Here is a 20982-nt window from a genome sequence, read left to right as displayed (position 1 = left end):
GACGGGTTGAGCACGGCTTTCAATGTTTCAGGTGCGGCTTCAGTACCCCACACAACTCCTTGTCCCCAGAGTTAGAATTGGCTTTGATGGCTCAAACTTCACATCCAATCCTGTTAGACAGGATCTTTCATACTTCCAAACATGTAAAAATTAACATCAACTGAAGTCAGAATTGAAAACAGACTGTATTCCATAATTTACCTAATAGCCACAGATGACCCTCCCCCCCGTAACAACAACAACAACAACAACAACAACAACAACAGTGCTTATATACTACTCTTCTAGACAGATCAGTGTCTGACTCAGAGTGGCGAACAAAGTCAGTGTTTCTGTAAACCTACAGAAACTTTCAGGTTAGTGGGAAAATGGAGGTTAAATAAAAAACTCAAGATTGTGTGAGACTACACCATGAGATCTCAGTCTATATTTTACATTGCCAAAAGTGAACTGAGATCATGCAAGAATGAGTTGTGAAATCTTGGCTGCCATTTTGGATCGCCCTGGCAATTCAGAACTTCACTGAGGCCCATGTTGTAAGATGGGGAGAGAGGATGTGGGGAAAAGCAGGAATCAGAGCCAGCCAGAGGAAAAGCAGAGACAGCTGCAGCAAAGGTAGGGGAAAGGTGGGGGTGGACTAGGGTGAGGCAGAGCAGCAGCCAGAAAAGGGAGGAAACTGGAACTGACGTGAGGAGGGGGCCAAATAGGAGGGGGGAAGAAGAGCTGAGTGGCAGAAGGCGGCAGACAGACAGGAAAATCAAGCAAGGCTGGGAGAGAAAAAAGTGGCCAACTGGGGAGCAAGCGGAGCCAGTGCGGGGAGGAATTGTTTCTCTCCCTGCACAAGCCCACTACTATGACTCCTTATCGGCTTTAGCTTACTTTTATAAAGGCTTCATAGACATTAAGCATTGTGAGGTGATCACCCTCTTCCACCGCAAACTTTCTATGTTCTCTGACCTGGAAAAGGAGAAACCCCTTTTTAAAAGAGGAACGGATAAACATTCCCGTCTTATACGAACCACAGATCATTTTCTCTTGGTAACAGTTCCACTCAGGGCTTTTTTTCTGGGAAAAGAGGTGATGGAACTCAGTGATGGAACTCAGAATCACACAATGATGTCACTTTGGGTCAGCTGGAACAAGGGGGAGTTTTTAAAAGTTTAAATCGCCCTTGTCGAAAATGATCACATGGACGGTGACCCCACCCCCTGATCTCCAGACAGAGGGGAGTTTAAATTGCCCTCCACGTCGCTCGGAGGGCAATCTAAACTCCCCTCTGTCTGGAGATCAGGGGGCAGGGCCACTGGCCATGTGACCATTTTCAAGAGGTGCCGGAACTCCGTTCCACCGTGTTCCTGCTGAAAAAAAGCCCTGGTTCCACTAATAACACAAAATATCTGTGAATCTTTTTTATCTTTGCCATTCTCAGGCCAACCACCTATTGCTCTCCACATTTATTAGTTACCAGTTCATCTAGGAACATTATGATTATTGCTCTGTGCTATGCAAAACATTTCCCACTTCATCCAATGTTTATAACTACATAGAGTGTTTAAAATCCAATGTATCCTGAATAAGTCAAACATACTAACCAAAGATTCCCAAGCTCAGCTACTGCCACTGAACCACTGTGCAAATAAGCTACCCACTGCATTGCAATAAAACTTTCACCATTGGCCACGATTCATTTTGTCTGACATTTTGTAAAGGAGCAATCTCTTCAGTTACTAAACACAGGCTTTTTCCAATCAACTCTCAGAAAAGTTGATCTAAATACTTCCTTTTTTCCCACACCCTAAAAGCAAGTATTTTAAGCTCATTTAGCTCTCACTCCATGAAGCAAACATATTATTTTATCTTCCACCACAAATTACATGACTAAAGCACTTCACACTTTTCATTACTAAGCAGAAATTCACTGTTTCACTCTCCATGTAAAAGAGGCTGCAGAATATAAAAGAGACTGACAAGAGGTATAAAACTACACTTACAGCTTGAGACTTCTGATTTGGAGGAATTGTAAAGATATTCTGGATCTGCATCATGGCTGCAATACTCAGGATCTCCTGGGAGCAACCAAAATTCCCTGCAAAATATATATTTAAAAAATATATATATTGTTAATGTACTAATGCAATGAAAAAAATAATTCGCTCTTTATACTTTCCCGGTTAAAACAGCAATCACAGCTGATGAAAATATTGTTCTGCTACAAAGCATATGAACAATACCTACAAAACTTGCTGAAACAGAGACGGCAATAATATTGATGAGCTTGTTCAAAGAAAACACGGTTATTTTCCTGACTGCTAAACATAATGGTGCGATGCAACATGAGATGGTACTACAGGTGAGAAAGTATATATATATATATATATATATATATATATATATATATATATATACACACACACTTTCTCACCTGTAGTACCATCTCATGTTGCATCGCACCATTATGTAGCCTCTCCTTTGCACTCAATTGTGAAATGCTATTTGGGAACGTTCATTCCAAGCAGCTATTTTACAGATAAGGACTCATTGACAATAAAGCACAGGATGGAACAGAAGCAGTAGTTCTGTATTATTCTGCAGACTATGTATTATTTAGCATGCGTTCTGAATTTTCTGTCGAAAACTAAGACTTGACCTCTGTGAACTGTTCAGCCTTCCTCTACCATAACAGTTCTGCTTTCAGTAGGGGTGTGAACCCCGAAAATATATGAATTTCTTGCTTCAGGTTTACCTGAAGCCGCTTTGGATTCGGGTATTTGAATCGCTTAGGAATGCTCCATAAATCCAGGGCATTCCAAAGTGATTCGGGGGGCTGGGTTTTCTCCCAGAACCCCCCACCCTCCCACTTAGCCTCCCGTCCCCTCCAACCCACTTACCTGGCTCTTTAAAGGTCCCTAAGTATAGTTAATATCCCCTTTGAAAGGTTTAAAAAAAACCAGAGCTTTCATGGAAATTCTAAAATTTAAATCTCAGTCTTGGATAACAAGTAGTGTAAGTCAGAGATCTTTCTTGTTGACCATAAAGATTGTAAAAGGAGAGAAATGGAAGACCAAGCAATTCCAGGCTTTGTCATAATCTACACTGTTATGTCTGGCATACTTTGTGACCTGGGTTTTGAATTGCTCTGGTAAGGACCTGCAGAAAGAAAATAGAAGTATTCCTACCAAGTGTCTATATACATAAAGGAATACTATAGAAAACATTGCCTTTCAGTGATGAAAAGGTGAGAGAATTCTACTTCCAATAGACAAGGGTTAAAAATATGCAACACAAGTGACAGCAACGTGCCCTTGACTTTACCCGATTCCAGTAGCATCTTTGCAAACATTGGATTCAGAGGAAATTCTGCTATCCTGATTCCAAGAGGTTCTGTGAGACGACAATATTTATCAAGCCCTGCAGGAAAAAGAAACAGCAATACAGAACATAAATATTGATGACTCAGTGCCTGCTATAAGATGTTTTGAAGCTAATTGATTTATTCAGGTGTTGGGGGCAGGGCCTGCAAAAACAACATTAGTTCACCAAGCAACAGTACACAAAAGCACACTAAAGTTTGGACATTCCTTCTTTGAATTTTTGTAAAACAGCAAGAAAATCTGAACATGATTCTCTCCACAGAGGCTTACAATGCAGCATATACCACTCTACAGAAGATTCTAGTTAAAATTTACTCTGGGTACCCATTTATTGTCTGGGCTAGCACTTCTTGTGCCTGCAAGGTAAAGAAAAATGGTGAGCCTCCCACCAGATAATCAGAATCCCAGCTAACCATTTTGCAACATGGCAAGGCTGATTTGGGGGAGGGAGTGATTTCATGAGCCTTGTATACAAGTTGTCACTTATGTGAAACACTGTCACCACTGTAGGCCATTTCTGCATCCACAAGATAATGAAGATAATTTTTGAGTTGCAGGTATTTTTGAGCCGAAGGTATGCTTCACAAGAAACGTAGAAATGCACACACAGAACACAATTTTTTTATTGCACAAAGTTTCACACATGTGCAATGTTTCATACACTATACTTCATGTGTGCATTGAAAACAGATCTGACAGCAGCCCCGGATAGTTCTTGGTTGTATAAGGAACAGAAAAAGATCTTAGCCAAAGCAGGTAACAGCAGCCAATGAGAGTGGGGAGCTCACCTCACTAGCTCTCTGATACCTGGTATCATATGCACACCAAATCAAGTTTTTTTCAATTGTTTTTATATAACCTAAGTATAGTTAATATCTATACAACCAATATTCTTTGTACAATACAGAAAAAGGGTACCAGAGGAATGTGGTGAAGATTCTTCACTTTTAAGGACTGCTTTACCTATTGAAGTTTATTCTGGAGAGAATTTAGTAACATGTCTGTTCCTGAGAAGAAACCATAAAAATCCATCCAGTGCTTGTCAAAAACATTCTTCTCTCAAGAGTAAGCATGTATAAATAAATTGCAATTTGCTGTCACAGAAACAAAAAAACCCCATGTATTTATTTCATTTTTCTCCCCAATGCAGACACATAGCAGTTTACACTGCCCTCTTCTCCTCCATTTTACCCTCACAAACCCAGTGAAGTAGGTTAGGCTAAGACTGTGTGACTGGCCCAAGGTTCCATGCTAGGGTGGAGATTTGAACCTGGATCTCCCAAATCTTAGCCAACACTCTAACGACTACATCATGACATGCAATACAGCAGTCTTCAGATTAAATCCACCATACTACTACTTTATATTTGCAATGCAATATCTCCAAAGGCCTAGTATTTTATTGTTAGCCTTAATGACATACTAACCAAAAAAAATTATTGCTACACTTTTACTAGATCAGAGCATATGATGCACTTTTCCCCAATGTGACAAATACCTAAAGCGTCCAAGGAACACTTAAGGAACATTTTAACAGGAACTGCATGCAAAGAAATCCCTTCCTTACATTCAGCATGTCTAAGGCTTGGGATGAAGGTTATACAGGTATTTGACCCATGTGCAGAACAGTCAGTGATGGGTGGATCTTGTCGCTCTGTTCTGCTCATGGCAGTACTTTCCCACAGTGCAAGGTGCCTTCCCTGGATGCAACAGGCTCTTCCTCGAGCATCAACAGAAGTTCCTTGCACCAGAGGAAAATGCTGCCATTAGCAGAAAAGATACATGAGATCCAATCTACTGATCATCTTTTCTGACAAAGAAGAAAAATGTTTTATTCATATAGTTCTGAGGCTTTAAGAAACAGTGTCTAGCCTGATAATGGTATGAAGTCTACTCTTCTAATTATGTGTGGCAATATCACCAATTAGCATCTTACCTACACAAATATTTCAGAAACTTGCTTTGGAAAGAGGACTAATTTGATTTTATCTTGCATCTTTACTATAGTTACAAAGAAAGAACCTCACCTCCTAATGCATAGAGTAGCTCCAACGCTTGCACCATTGATTGAGCAGGTGGAGGCTGGGAAGAAGACATTGTAACAATTAGCACAGGCTACAGTAGAGACACGCGAGAGGAATTTCATTTCATTTCATTCATGAATATTTCCATATAGCCTTTTTAAAAATGCAGCATTTTAAATGAGTTTAGCATCTTTGTAAGAAGAGGACTGGGACAAAACCAGAATTAATAGGCTCTGGCTGCATCTACCACTGACTACCCTCGCCCAGTGGTGATGAGTCACCACTTGTTATAGCGCCCCCCCCCATTTCATGCAGTTGTGTGAAATGTGTTTCATAACATCCGCCCCTTTCCTTTCTACTATTCAGAATCTCGTTGTTATAAGGCAAGGTGATCATATGGCAGAATCTGAAAGACAGGCTATACAGCTTGGTGTAAGGTCCAGCCAACTGTTTCCTGTGTGTCAGAAGTAGTTACTTGCCAACAAACTATTGGCCTCTGATGTTCTCTTTGGCACCTACCAGCAGTTTTCAGAAAACATGCTGACTGCACAAAACCTGTCTTACTCCCTTATTATCTTAACCAGTTTTCTTTCAATCTCTTCAATCTACAAGCATTTAGCATTACTATTCTATCTCAAATGAGTGTCCAAAGGTCTACAAAACTGACAGTGAATATGAACGCTACCCATATATTTATTACTGCATCTGGTACATAACACAACGGTATGGATATGGTCCATGTGAACACAAATGAAAGGAAACCTGACCTTGGTAAGAATGTGGCCCACACTACAAACCAGCTAACCATACATTATAAAATATTAAAGTATCTAGTACTTACTGAGAGGAAGGGGAATCTAAGCACATTATCAATTCCTAGAGCCTTAAGCTGCAAGATGACTGGTGCCAGGTTACTGCGCTGCATCTCAGGAATTGTAGAGTGTGGCAACTTCTCAAAATCTTCCTCTGTGGAAAGGTCACAGCTCTCAGGTTTTAACACTGAACAATTAATTTAAACTTCTAATTTAAAATTTCATAACTCAGGCTAAAACAAACTAATTCTAATGGTTTAAAAATGCTGAGGCATACACTACTGCGTCCCCTTAATCCAATTCTTCTACCAAATGTTGCTAAATGTGCTTTTTGTATTGCAATGGGACTCACCACTCACAGTATTTGAGAAACATTTTCACCAGTGCCCAAAAGTGTACCTTAGGGGACATTACCGGTACAGTCAGAAAGGTGAGAGGCAAAACTCTGCTATGCAAAACGCTACTACTCCAGTGATCTTTGGATCTAAGCCAAAGAACATATAGGCAGATTTGGCTGACCATGTAACATCAGGATATCTTGATCTGCAGGCAAACTTCCAAAGGCCAGAATCACTTCTGTAAATGGCCGAGGAAGCAGGAGTCTCACTGCCAATGGGCTTTGTTTGTCTTTGCTGACATCAAATGAACCCTGCATACCAATTATGTAACTTGATAAGCAGATAATTAGCTGAGTTAGCTCATGAGATTAATCAAGGAATACAGAAGGAATTATCAGAAGAACAAAACAAAAAGATGGCACTCAAGCAATAGCACAATAAGGAATACAATGTTAGTGAACAGGATTAAAAAACAAGTTAAGAGCACAACTAATAGTTTTTTCGGGAAATATTTCTATGTTCGCAAAACACCCCTCAAAATATTTATTTTCAGCTCAAAGCTACATACAAAAGAATATTTGTCACAGCCCTAGACTAGCAGGATATGAGTCCAGTGGCACCATAGAGACCAACAAGGTTTTCGAGAGCCAAAGCTCCGTTCTTCAGATACAAGAGAAAAAGCTCCCTTCTTCAGATATGTGAAGGGAGCTTTGAGCCTCAAAAGCTTATACCCTGAAAATATTGTTGGTCTCTTAAGGTGCCACTGGTCTCAAATCCTGCTGTATGAGCTATGCAGGTTATCAGACCTGAATGATACACTGCCTAAATAGAGTATGGCATAAGCAAGAGTGACAACAGTAAAATCACTAACATGCAATGTAAATGAATAACTTAAAAACCTACAAATTTCTTCTCTCTTTGCATACAACTCCCCCACCTGCCAACTTTGCAAAGGCAATTCTCTAGCAACTTAGACAGCATGGATGCTCTTCCAAGTCAAACAACAGTTGTAAATGACTGAATATTATGGATCATAAATCTTAAGTGCATCCAATACAGTGACAAGACTTATAAGCATTTTAAAAAACAGAGAAAAACAGATACTGCATCACTTAGCAAACTCTACCTGTGTAAAGTCTGTAGCATTTCCCAGAGCGGTTCCGGCCCGCACGCCCTGCTCTTTGGTTGGCAGATGCCTTTGATACAGGGACAACCACAAGGCATTCAATGGCTGTTTTTGGATTATAGGCACGGAGCTTCACAAAGCCACAGTCAATCACAAATGAAATGCCATTAATTGTGATGGACGTTTCTGCAATATTGGTGGCTACAATTACCTAAAAGGATCAGAGAAAAGAAGTTTACCTGTAATACATTATGTGTGTTGACTACGGACATGGAGCAAATAAGAACAGAAATATGCGGCAATAGTTGTACAAGTTAAAAAAAGATAAAACAATACAGTTCAGATTTTTTTTTACAAAACTGGAATAAAATTAAGCTGGAAAAATTTTCCAGGGTTGATTAGGGAAACAGCAATAACACTGGCCATCAAGGCTGTGGTGACAGAAAGAAGGAGTCTGGGGTGACAGCAAGACACAGTATGTTGTTTAAGATTAGTCAAAGTTTGTGCAAATTGAATTAAAGAGATAGCTCTGTTAGCTCTTTTCAGAGGCAATACTGCACAATACAGTCCACACACATAATGGACTGGAGGAAAAAATAGCCTTGATGAGGGGATGGACTGCCACGCTGCTGTTCACCAAAAGGGAAGAAACAAAAACAAAAAAGTCATGACAACTTTGTGGAGGTGTGTTGATAGGCAGGAGTTAAGGGATGATTGGCAATCAATATTTGTAGGAAGGAAATTAGCACTCATGAACTGGAACAGTATGACTGAGGTGTGATACCTCTACCTCTATACAATATAAAAATAAAATCATGTGCATTTGGCAAACAGCATATCAAGATATTGTTAGGGAGAGAAGTCATCAGCTCTAACACACGAACAGAACTCTTCCCATGGGCCTTTACAGTGTTGCCATAGCAAAGATTTGCAAATAACCTTTAAACTATAGGCTGCAAGAAAACATGGGAAGATGTGGCGACCCTACCACAACGTTATCACAAAAACAAGACCTCTAACAGTGACCATTGCCATCATATAATAAGCACGACACCATCTTCATTTACTTTTACGACAACAGTATTACCTTTCTGACATTGTGAGACACTCTCTCAAACACCTTCATCTGCTCAGAAGCAGGCAACCCAGCATACATGGGGAGCACACGGAGGTGTTTCTTTATCCCTGTGCGAGCAAGGATCCGAGCCTGTTCTATCAGCATAGAAACCGCCGTTTCTACTTCCTCCTAGAAAGGAGTCAGGATAAGACAGACAAATTGAGCTTTTTAAAAAAAAAGATACTTAAAACAAGATCTGAGGCAGAAGAGGAGGAGGAACAAACTTTCCCAATATTCAGGGTTACATTTCCACCAAATTGAAAATACTACTGCTTGATTCTTCATAATAAAATTGTGTAACAATCAGTATCAAAACCCTGATTTAGAGATTTGTTCCACCATAAACAGACAAATAGTGAAAGAGGAAGCACCAGTCACTCTGACACCAGATTTTCTTTCCCAACAGTTATCGAAATGGGAAAAACTGGAGTATGACTTGCCCTGCTACAAGAGCCATGAGTCCCAGGGGCTCCACAAAGCTCAATGGAGCTTTATGGTGTAGTTCCAGACCATCTTTTTTATATTACAACAGAACGAGGAAGTAAGAGTCATACACACTTAATGTTATTGTTCCTTTATACCGTGCGAAGCATGTCACTGCCTTCCTATTGCATAGGTTAATTACGTTTTCTTCATACCCATAGCTGCAAAAGGGGCACCATATTTACAATTCAGATTCTGATTTGTCTAAACATTCTGGAATTCCCACAAGCATTTCAATTAATTAGGATGCACCTAATTACATCTCTCTCTCCCCCATAATGACAGTATCGCTTCTAAAGGCATTTTTGTAGTGGTGTAAATCTGAACATCAGGCAAACTGCGATGCACTTTAAACACCACAATCTATACTGTATCCTGTACTAGAATTGTGCCCTTCTGTACTGCAGAAAGAGGAATGTGAGATGCCAGAAAAGTGCATATTTATTTATTATTTATTTACTTTAGACTTTTATTCTGCCCTCCCTGCAAAGCAGGCCCAGGGTGGATTACATTGAGTCCGTATGGTAAGTAGAGAACCAGGAATAAAGTTGGTTCAGGTCTCCTCATTCCCTCTTTTTTAAAAAAAAAATTAAACATTTTATTTAAAGAAAGCTGCTGCTCTAATCAATTAAAATTGAAATGCAAGGGCAGGAAGCAAAGCAAAATGGATTGAACAGAAAAGATTATATCCAAGAGAAGCATAAAAGATGAATAGTGGATTTTCATGTTAGAACTGTTAACTAGAAGTCACATCTGAACCATAATCAGTTGATCAAGCTATTGTAAGCTGCTGTCACAACACAACCATGCTAGAAATTGGAAAATGTTCACTGATGACTCATCAGTAGTTTCCAGTGCAATCCAAAGCAGAGTTATATCTAAGTCCACTGACTTCAATTTATTTTATTTTACAGAAAGTATACCTCACCTTTTTGCCCTCGTACAAGGTACCAAGGTGGATTAACAAACTAAAAAATACATAATAAAACCACATGTATTGTCGAAGGCTTTCACGGCCGGAGAACGATGGTTGTTGTGGGTTTTCCGGGCTGTATTGCCGTGGTCTTGGCATTGTAGTTCCTGACGTTTCGCCAGCAGCTGTGGCTGGCATCTTCAGAGGTGTAGCACCAAAAGACAGAGATCTCCCAGTGTCACAGGGAGACACTGTGACACTGGGAGATCTCTGTCTTTTGGTGCTACACCTCTGAAGATGCCAGCCACAGCTGCTGGCGAAACGTCAGGAACTACAATGCCAAGACCACGGCAATACAGCCCGGAAAACCCACTACAACCATAATAAAACCACACTTTAAAAACCACTAAAACCAACAAAAACACATCATGAAAACAATTAAAACTACAGCTAAAATAAATACAGAATAATAAAAACAACAATTAAAACATCGGGGGTGGAGGCCTATCATTAAGGGAATAGTAAGCGGAACAAAAATGTCTTCACTTGCTGATGGAAGATGGCAACAGAAGGGGACAGACAAACCTCCTTGGGGAGAGAGCTCCAGAGTTTTGATGCCATGACTGAGAAGGACCTCTACCAGGTTGCCACATGCCTAATCTCAGAATGAGAGGCTCGTGAAGCATGGCCTTCAGAGATTATCACAGTGGTTTGGTAGGTTTCTAAGGGAGTAAGCTGTCATTCAAGCAGACTGGTTCCAAACCATATAGGGCTTTAAAGATCAGAACCAGCACCTTGAACAAAAACAAACTGGGAGCCACTGTAGAAGGACCAAGACTGGAGTGATATGGTCCCTACAATCCATTTCAGTCACCACCATGGCTGCAGCATTCTGCATCAACTCAAGTTTCTGAACATTTTTCAAAGGCAGCCTCACATACTGAAGTCATTTAATCTACATGTAACCAGGTCATGCACCACAGTGGCCAGATCTTTTCTGCCCAAGGAAGACCACCACTGGGTAAACAAAGCTGGTAAAAGGCACTCTTGCCCTCAGCTGCCACCTGCTTATCCAGCAGTAGGCCTGAGTCCAAGAGAACCCCCTAGACTACAGTTTCATGTAGCCGTTGAAGAGCATAGGGGACAAGATAGAACCTTGAGGGACACCAGACACCAAGGGACTGAGCAGCAGTCCCCCAGCACAACTTCTGAAACCTACCCTCCAGATAGGAGTGGAACTACTGCAACATGGGAAATACTGTCCCCACTATTGTTTAACATCTATATGTGCCCCCTCGCCCAGCTGGTGCGGAGTTTCGGGCTTGGGTGTCATCAAAATGCTGATGACATCCAACTATATCTGATGATGGACGGATGGCCTGACTCGGCCCTGGATGTCTTGGAGCGTGCCTTCGAAGCTACGACTAGGTGGTTGAAGCAGAGTCGGTTGAAATTAAATCCCACAATGACGGAGGTCCTGCATGTGGGTCGGGGGTCCATGGGCATGGGACTCCGGCTCCCCGCTCTTGATGGGGCACTGCTTGTGCTGATTTCAAGAGTTAGGAGCCCGGAGGTGATCCTGGATGCCTCCCTGACCATGGAGGCACAGGTTGCAGCGGTTGCCCAGTCTTCACTTCTCTATCTAAGACAGGCCTGGCAGCTTGTCCCCTACCTGTCGACCCATGACCTAACTGCAGTGATCCAAACAACAGTCACCTCCAGACTGGGCTTCCCCTGGGCCCGATCCAGAGGCTACAGCTGATCCAAAATGCGGCTGCGTGATTAATCGCAAGGGTCCTGACCGGGGAACATGTAACACCTACACTTTGCCAGCTGCATTGGTTACCAGTGGAGTACCGGGTCCGGTTCAAGGTTTTGGTATTGACCTATAAAGCCCTATGCAGACTGGGCCCAGCATATCTATGGGACTACCTCTCTGTATGTACCTCAGAGGATGCTTTGTTCAACAAATAAACAACCTTTGGTGGTCCCTGGCCCAAGGGAGGTTCACCTGGCCTCGACCAGAGCCAGGGCCTTCTTGGTCCTGGCACCGACCTGGTGGAACTCTCTGTCTGATGACACCAGGGCCCGGCAGGATTTGTTATCTTTCCATCGGGCCTGTAAGACAGAGATGTTCCACTGGGCATATAGTGGAGGCTAGGCTGGGCCCCGCTGGCCACATAAAAGATCTGTTCACCACCCTATACATAGGCCAGGTTGAAGCACAGCATTTTATCGTCATTTTATAGTCGCCAGAGAGGGATAATGTTTTATTGTATAATGTGTTTTAATGTTTTATTTATATAATGTTAAGTGTTTAAATGGTATTGTATGTAAATGAAAACGTTGTATTCTGCCCTGAGCCCGCCTGGTGGGGATGGTGGACTAAAAATCTAATATATAAACAAATAAAAATGCTGCTCCCCCCAATCCCAGACCTGAAAGGACATCAGTGGATTCAGAAGGACTTATCTTTGCTTAGGACTGTACTGTTAAATATCTGTTCAAGACAAGTCAGAGTCACTAGTTCCTTACATTATAGCATGATTGTAAACAGGACCTGAAGCCCCCAAATGGTATTTGGTTTGCTCTAAAATACATGTCTGTTTATTATGTGAATAGTGTTTTCAGCTAGACCAAATCAGAGTTCTAACATGGAGTAAAATGAGCATAATATTTCACATCTATGTAACAATTTCAACAGGACAGAAACTTTTCTTTTGTATCTACCTGGCCAGTTAAAAATGCCAGTATATCTCCATCGCCTTCTGTCTGATGAATTTTCATGACTGTTTCCACAGTTGACTTTACATAATCTGGAACAGGACTGTAGAAAAAAACACACACATGATCCTTAAGTACAGCGAAGTATGGTTTATCACCAGAAAGAAAACAAGAATAAAATGGTTAACCTTTCAAAGATACTATAAATCAATTGCATTCTTATATCATCCATGATACATGATCACAAAATTAAATCTGCAACTCAAGTCCTTTCTGAATTCAGAAATACTTCACTTATTTATATTAAAACACAATTATATTTTAACAATTTATTTTACAATAATAGTAATCAACAGATTACTTCAGCATACAATCAAGGCTTGATCTGTAAACAATTCTAAGGGCCTTCAATACTTAAAAAGCCTAGAAAGGACATTTTGTAGGAGGGTTCTAACATGAATGTTTTCCATTTGGCATTAACTTTGGCCCAAAACAGAGCTTATTAATATAAGCACAAGTCTAACTACGATCTGAATCAGACAAGAAGGTTAATCACTTAATGACTGCAACATCAAGCAATGCCTTGCATATGTGAATAGGCCAGAGATGCAACTCTGTAGCAGAACTTTCACATCACCCTCAAGCACAATGCTCCTCAAAGGAATCAGGGTCATACATTCAGTTTCAAGTTACAGTAATCAGATGCAGGGGGGAAAAAATCAAATTATAACTGTGGATGGGTTAAGAACAGTCCTATGCAAGCAAATCAGAAGCCACCTTTCAATATGGGGTCCACTAGTTTCAACCCACTGTCCCTATTTTCCTACCAAAGTTTTGGCTTTTCCCTAAGGAACATATATCTAGCAAAGCAACTTTAATTTATGGATATTATATTCAAATAGAAACCATGGAGGTAAAAAAAAAAGCAGAACTTCTACTGTATCCCTAATATTTAGGCAGCCCATAGCAGTATCTAAGATATGGAAAACAGATGACTACATTACAGTACCCATATATACATACCTACCAACTTCCTAGATTACCTCCTGGTGCTAACCTATGAAAGCACATACCACAATAAATGCTAGTCTTGAAGATTTTACAGGATTGTTTTGTTGTTTTTAACTGGCACAGACTAACTTTTGTGAAACATTTTAACACCACCCCTCAGTTACGCCTGAAGCAAACTAGCAAGGTTACAACAATGGAAAAGATTCACAAATATATGATTATCCACCTATGACACCCACATTTCCTTGCTCAGCACAAGCGCAAAAGCAAGCACTGTGTGTGCCGGGGTAAAAAAACGAGCCCACTTCCGCCATCGGACCTGTCCATCTCCTTCTGTGGAGGAGAGAGGGCACGAAGGTGCTGCCAGGTTTGCCCATATCCCTTCTGTGGAGGAGGAAGGGAAGGACTAAGATTCCAGGGGAGGAAAAGCATGAAGATTCCACCGAGTCCCCGTAGCACTCGTCTGAAGTCTGCTCCAGCTGGCCGGTGCAGAAGGGGACGGGGGAAGGTTCCTGAAGCCCTCCTCCACTGAAGTCCGCGCCTGTTGCTCACAAAATAGGAGAAAGACACATTCAATTGAAAAACAGATTTAGGTTTACATCCTCAACGTGTTGGTACCAAAGCCATGTAAGACAATTGTTTAAAAGAATACCTACGGTCCATTTAATACTCCCTTCCACCCAGCCTTTTGTTAAGTAGCTGGGTATCAAAGTTGCAAGCTCTTTTAAATCACCACTTACGAGTATTAAACAGGAACAGACCTCTGAATGTAGAAGACATCCACCGGAAATGTTCGTCCTTCCACAGTAAGGATCATACTGGTATCTTTGCTTGGGTCACTGGTCTCATTTTGGTTAAAGAAATCCCTAAATTTCTATAATAAAGATAACATTAAAAAAAACCTTTAAGAACATACTGAAAATAAAGTAAAATCTGCAGAATGCTAGAAATAGAAGTAGGGTGTCTTTAAAATTTAATGGATTGGACGCGGCCAATCATCAGCAGATGGGATTTTCTCCATTCCCCCCTCCCCGCCTACTTCTGAAATCCAGGAAAAAGATTTCCTGGAGTTACAAAACCCTTCTGGATAAACAGCCATATGAGTTAGAGGCTGCAGTGAAGATGGGGAGCTTGCAGAAGAGGGAGGAGTTGTTGAGTACCACACAATGAAATGTATTTAAAGTCAGTCATGGTACACTACACACTCCTGCTCGAGACCAAAGGAATGAACAGCTGTACAAAAGCACAGTTGTGATTTTAAGCAACTTTCATTCATTCTCGTGAAGTTTGGACTGGCCAAGTTACATTCCAAGCTGACTGCCTCTGCACTTGACTGTGTTGCTCACGCTACCCAGATCAGCATTCTGAAAGATTGATTACAAGACAAGAGTTACCACAGAACAATTTTCTGCAAGAAATGAAATCTGTACCTCTGCATCCAGCGTAGCTGATGCTACAATCAGACGAAGATCCCCTCGTTTTTTCTGAATCTGTGAGACACACAAGAGGAGAAAAAAAAATCAGAAATTGCTGTAACACAGCTGCATGTCAAAAATGGCATCACATACATAAGAGATACTAGACTTATATTCATAGAATGCAATTACATAACTATGTTTTGTTTTCAATTCCACTGAAAAATGTTCCACTTACTCTTTTCATGCATCAAAACCCACAAAAAAGCATTTAGATATGTGAAGATAACTTTCTACAAAAAGGTGTGTGATCCTTCAAAGAATCCCCACAAGTGCTTAAAAATACTAAGTAAGCCTTTGGACAGCTTAACTAAATGCTTTATTAAATGATGTCAGGATCATTTAGTCATGAAGTATCTACAGATCCAGTAAGATGCACTTTGTCCTTTCCAAACGCCATTCATACCAAAATAGTGCCTATGCCAAAAATCTTATTCCTCACTGCCCGCACCGGCAAGTCTTAAGGCAATAAGCATCCACTTCTGACATCTCTCACATGTTGAGGGGAGGGGGACTTTACTCTGTAGCCACATAAAGCTCAGAAAGAAAAATGGTATATTGAGAGATCAGTTGCAATAACTGACAACTGGAAAGAGGTTGTGAGCAGATTTCAGGACCACAGCAGCACAACAGGAGCATTTGATTATATAAGCATGGATTATATGACAGTAAATAGAGAAGGTATAGTTAGGGAGTTCTGACCTTTTTTAATAAGCCAATGGCAATGTCTGTATATAGAGTTCTTTCATGAGCTTCATCCAACATGATCACACTGAATCAAAGCAAAAGAATAAAGTTCCATATGAGGTGTTAATTAATACTGAAATTAAAGCCTCTTGCAAACAGCACATTAGCAGTCATGAACTATTGTATAACAGTCAACTATATAGAATGTGTCATGCAAACAATTATTCAGCATCACAGATTTCTGACTCACAAGCTTACAATCTCAACAGAGCTGCAAAAGTCATTGACTGAACACTACAAAAGTTGCTTATTCAGGGAAGATGAGTAATGGTAATCAAAGATTATTTGGATTTAAGCTCTGTCCTTTTCACAGGAATTGGAGACCTAGGGAGACAAACTCAGTGCATCCACATGTGTGTGTAAGGATTGTCAAACAAACTCTGAGATACATTGGGTTGGGGCAACACAGTCAAACTGTAAAACTGTGCTAGTTATATTCCGATAAACCCTCATTACAAATAATACATAATATACTGTCATCACTGAAAATGGCCACTTTACAGAGTATGAAGCAAAAACATTTTGTCCCCAAATGTGCATAGTTTCAACAATATACGGTAAAGAAGGAAGGAAAACAAAACCAGAGGTAAACAGAAACAAGACAGGTTCACTTCACCAATATGCACATCACAAAAGCCATTTTCAGCATGTTTACCTGTATCTTGTTAATAATGGATCAGCCATCATTTCTCTCACCAGCATTCCATCAGTTAGGAACTAAAGTAAAAAATAACAGCCTGCTACTTAGTCTGAGGGTACCACATATCACAAATGCATTGGTTCTATTGCAGTTTGTTAACCAAAGCATCTCCACTTGGATTTCACCTTCTACGGTGCTACATACAGAAGAGAGGAATAGAGATATCTTTTACGATTTTAAGAGGCAAAGTTACAGATGCTAATGCAATCTGCTTTATCTTGGTATTCTTCAAGGGGGTGGGGAGAAACAGTGAGTAGTTCTGTTGCTTGTCCTGTTTCTCTATTAATCAAGGCCATTACTGAGCTCAGGGCAGTACTGGGATTTGCACCCAGTCACTTAACCACTATGCTACAGCAGTTCTCTAATGATTCATAACAAAAGTGATTCATGACACATAAAAGGGAGGAAGGTATTCCTTTACAATTCTCACAAAGAACTGGTGATGGAAAAGTACCATGGCTCAGTAGCAGAGTATCTGCTTTGCATGCATTCAATTCCCACCATTTCCAGTTAGTAGGAGCAGGAAGTAGGTAATGTGACTGACCTAGGCTGGAGACCTTGCAGAGCTGCTGCAAGTCAGAGAACAAAACACTGACCTTGATGTACTGAGTCAAATCACTGATCTAAGGCATCTTTCTGTCTATATGTATAGAGGGGCTGGGTCTCAATCCATGTGCTTGCTTCTCCACACAGACCAGTGATATTAATATGCTGCCTGACGCAGCATGATCAGATGGCTTTGATTCCATTTGACGAGGAAAGAAAGATGGTGCCACAGCACCATTTTATCTGTCCTGCACAAAAATCCCTTCTGTTGACATGAAAGCAACATGTGGACACAGTCCTTACACCCCAGCAATACCTAATTTAGGCCTAATTTTGTGTGTCATGTCTCAGCGAAGTCACCATTTTAATCAAACCTATTAGAAATTAGTTCTCTCTCTGTCCTAAACTTGGATTGCCTTCACATTCATGGAATTGGTAGAAAACTGCTAGCAACTATTGCCTAGCTAGACTCTTTAGACCAGGGAATATCCTTTTGCTGACTTTCCACTGGCCACCCGCACTATCTCTCTAAGCTTATAGTTCTGGCTGACACAATGAATTCAGCCTGACCAGACAAGAGGAAGCAATGGAGAATCCCACTTGCAATCCATGGAATGGCAAACAGTAGCAACGTTCTGTATCCCTTCAACTACTTTAACCACTATTTTGTTCATGTAGTTAGGGTGGTAAAAAACATGTCCTCCCACCCTACTTTCAAAAAGATGCTTAAGGTATTGTTTTCCTTGTCCTGTGTTATCTCTCTGTCTTCCTAGATTCGTTATGGTCACTAAATCAAATCTGAGGCTGCATTCTATCAATTAAATAATATCCGGAAAATGTCAAAGGATGTGCCAGTCCAAATTCTTCCTGCCATCAACAGATCAGCATGGATTTTCAGTGGTTTTGAAGGCACTTGTAGTATTATATCTTTTCTCCTGAAAAACTGACTGAAGGCATTATCATTATGAGCTAAAGGCATTTTCTTCAAGCATCTTACCTTAATTCTTGTAGCCTGTGGGTCAGTGCAATCATCAAATCGTATGCAATATCCAACTTCATGACCAAGCAAGGCACCCCTCTCCTCAGCTACTCGGCCTGCAATCTAGAAGAAAACAATGTTAAGTACAGTAAAAATCAAATATGTTTCTAATTTATTAGACTTAATGCAATCTTGAACTATTGTGGTCGATACAAGGGGGGAAATTCTGTATAATTGATGTGTCTACAAACACTGAACTGAGTTAAACTAATCCCACTGGGCAATTAGTTTCTTACAAGGATAATTATTGCATCTTTCAGTCCTCATATGATGGTGTTCAGCCTTTTTGGGGAATAGCTCAAGCTGTAATTACTCTGCTTATTCAGGTCCAGAGATGCCATCTTGGGGTCATTCACTTACTCATCCTCCAATGTAATACTCCTCCAATGCCATCATGGGTTAACATTGCCTTTCTACTCTCTGCATTGGACAAACAGGTCAGTCCCTACATAAATAATAAAAGGACACAGTAGACCTTCGTAACTCACAGGGGATCCAGTATCACTGCAAATGACGAAATCTGCTAATATTGGGAAGCAGCAGCAAACAATCAAATTTCTCGCAAAATTTAATGATGCAATTATTATGGCAATGGTGTGGTGGGAATAAAAACACACTGGAGTCTGTACCATGCAATCAGGCCACAAATAAGTGAAATTGTGGGACACAAGTCTGCAAATGGCAAGAGTCAACTGCAAATCTAACATTAAAAATTGCAGTATTCAGAAACCAGTAGGGAAACATTTTAATCTTTCAGTGCATTCTATTGCTGATCTAAAATTATAGTTTTCTTACACAGAAACGTCAAAGGAAGAATCCAATGTGAAATTACTAAATTCAAATTCATTAACACACTCAAGAAAATGTACACATACATCCAAGCTTAACAGGGACCTGGGATTTCTAACTTACTATAGATGATAATATCTTGCATATCCACCCATTACAGATGTTAATTACTTTAGCTATGCCTCTTTAACTTCCTATTGTATCTGCTTTTCTTGTTTGATCCTGCACCAGGTTTACATTTTGTCTATCTATCAACATTTGAGAATGTCTCACACCCATTCTGGGGAAACTGGTTAATCTCTGGACTGGACCTTGTTTTAAACCGGCTTCTCTTTGTAATATCTCCCCCCACCCCCGCTCCCTAGCAATAGATGGGAGTATCTCACATCCATTCCCTGGATTGGATCTTGTTTTTAAACAAGCCTCTGTGTAACATTTCTCACCCCACCAGTTGCATATATAAATTAGACTAATAGATTTATACTCCTATGCATCTGATGAAGCAAACTCTAGTTTATGTTGGAAGAAATTTTGTCCGTTTTTAAGGTGCCACTGGGCTCCTGTTTTATTCTGCTGGTACAGACAAATATGAGCACCCATCTAGAATTATCTGCTTATACAGAGACACCAATTTAATGTCACTCTTTATTTAAGAATTCTGCTGGCTTAACAGAAGTTTGGAATATTCAGAAAGTCAAGCGTCAGACTTTTGGGCATTTCACTGCAGCATAAGTTCATTCTGCAGGCAGGCTACTTACAATAAATGCATCTATTACCTTGCAACCATCTGACTTTGGCTGGATGCTACTTTACCAGATATTAGCCCAAGATATTGAAACGGTATCAGCAGCTATGCCAGAATAGCTTTCTTAGAACTTCATGCTGTAGTAACTCCCCCTAGTATGCTTGCAAGTGTATCAGGGCTCCTCAAAGACTCACCAATGATCCTATCTCCTCCCAAGCAGTAGCCTGGTAAATGGTTAGAAATAGAGGGGGGAGGGAATCAGGACTACATGCACTGATTCCCATCTATATGAATTTACTACTAGCCATGCCACCCACTTCTTTAAAACAGGGCTATGATCAAGCTGAGATGAATGGAAGCAAAATATAATAAATATACCAAAAATACTAAAATATGCATACTTATAAACCTACATTTTTTAAAATATTGCAAACCATGTTAGCTATCTGTGAAAAATTAACACTGAAAGCAGTATCTCTGCTGTTGCTGAGACTTCAAGGACAAAGGTTTTAAGGTTAACATTTAGAGCAGCTGGAATTTCAACTACAGTCTCAAATCTCTGCTGCTTCTGTTAGATTAGAAGTCGTATACATTTCGGCAATTTACTGTATACTGCAACCTTGCTCAAGCAGTTCTCTTTCGGGGCTTACACAGACAATCGGTGAATGCACATTCCAACCATTCTCAAGCCTCTGGATCACAATCTTGCTAAATCCACATTCCAAAATAGTAATACAGTAACCAATCCAATCATCACCACAGATGAGAGAGAGGGTTAACAGATGGATAGTCTTGGGAAACAGCCATATTGTCATTCACTTCATATCAAAGTTACTATACTATGCATACTCTATCCTGGACTGAGGGAATGCGCATTCTTCAGAAAGTAAGCAAAAGTTTACGAACATAAAAAATTACTGCAAGACAAAGGAAGTTGTCTTTAAAAAAAAACACAGATGACTGTGCTTCCAAAGTAGGACAAGCAACCAACCTTTAAAGCAGTATGGATGTAAATGTTGATA

The 20982-nt window shown here is 40.4% G+C and overlaps 1 protein-coding gene across 2 annotated transcripts in view; it reads right to left on the bottom strand.

The window, feature by feature from the left end:
* The window catches only part of DHX35 (DEAH-box helicase 35), a 52246-nt gene that overhangs the window by 16488 nt on the left and 14776 nt on the right, over positions 1-20982 (bottom strand). For both annotated transcript variants that reach the window (XM_054981921.1, XM_054981922.1), the window contains exons 5-17: positions 18385-18489; positions 16797-16858; positions 16097-16166; positions 15350-15409; positions 14681-14793; positions 12915-13011; positions 8759-8917; positions 7672-7882; positions 6237-6361; positions 5399-5453; positions 3313-3408; positions 1992-2086; positions 880-957 (exon numbers count right to left, since the gene is read on the bottom strand). In XM_054981921.1, the coding sequence (XP_054837896.1) occupies positions 880-957; positions 1992-2086; positions 3313-3408; positions 5399-5453; positions 6237-6361; positions 7672-7882; positions 8759-8917; positions 12915-13011; positions 14681-14793; positions 15350-15409; positions 16097-16166; positions 16797-16858; positions 18385-18489 (1326 nt within the window). The remainder of the gene's footprint in view (positions 1-879; positions 958-1991; positions 2087-3312; positions 3409-5398; positions 5454-6236; positions 6362-7671; positions 7883-8758; positions 8918-12914; positions 13012-14680; positions 14794-15349; positions 15410-16096; positions 16167-16796; positions 16859-18384; positions 18490-20982) is intronic.

The sequence above is a fragment of the Eublepharis macularius genome, chromosome 5 (genome assembly GCF_028583425.1).
Source record: "Eublepharis macularius isolate TG4126 chromosome 5, MPM_Emac_v1.0, whole genome shotgun sequence".
NCBI classification, from domain to species: Eukaryota; Metazoa; Chordata; class Lepidosauria; order Squamata; family Eublepharidae; genus Eublepharis; species Eublepharis macularius.
The sequence above is the reverse complement of the archived record's forward strand: the minus strand, read 5'-3'. Positions and strand labels throughout refer to the sequence as shown.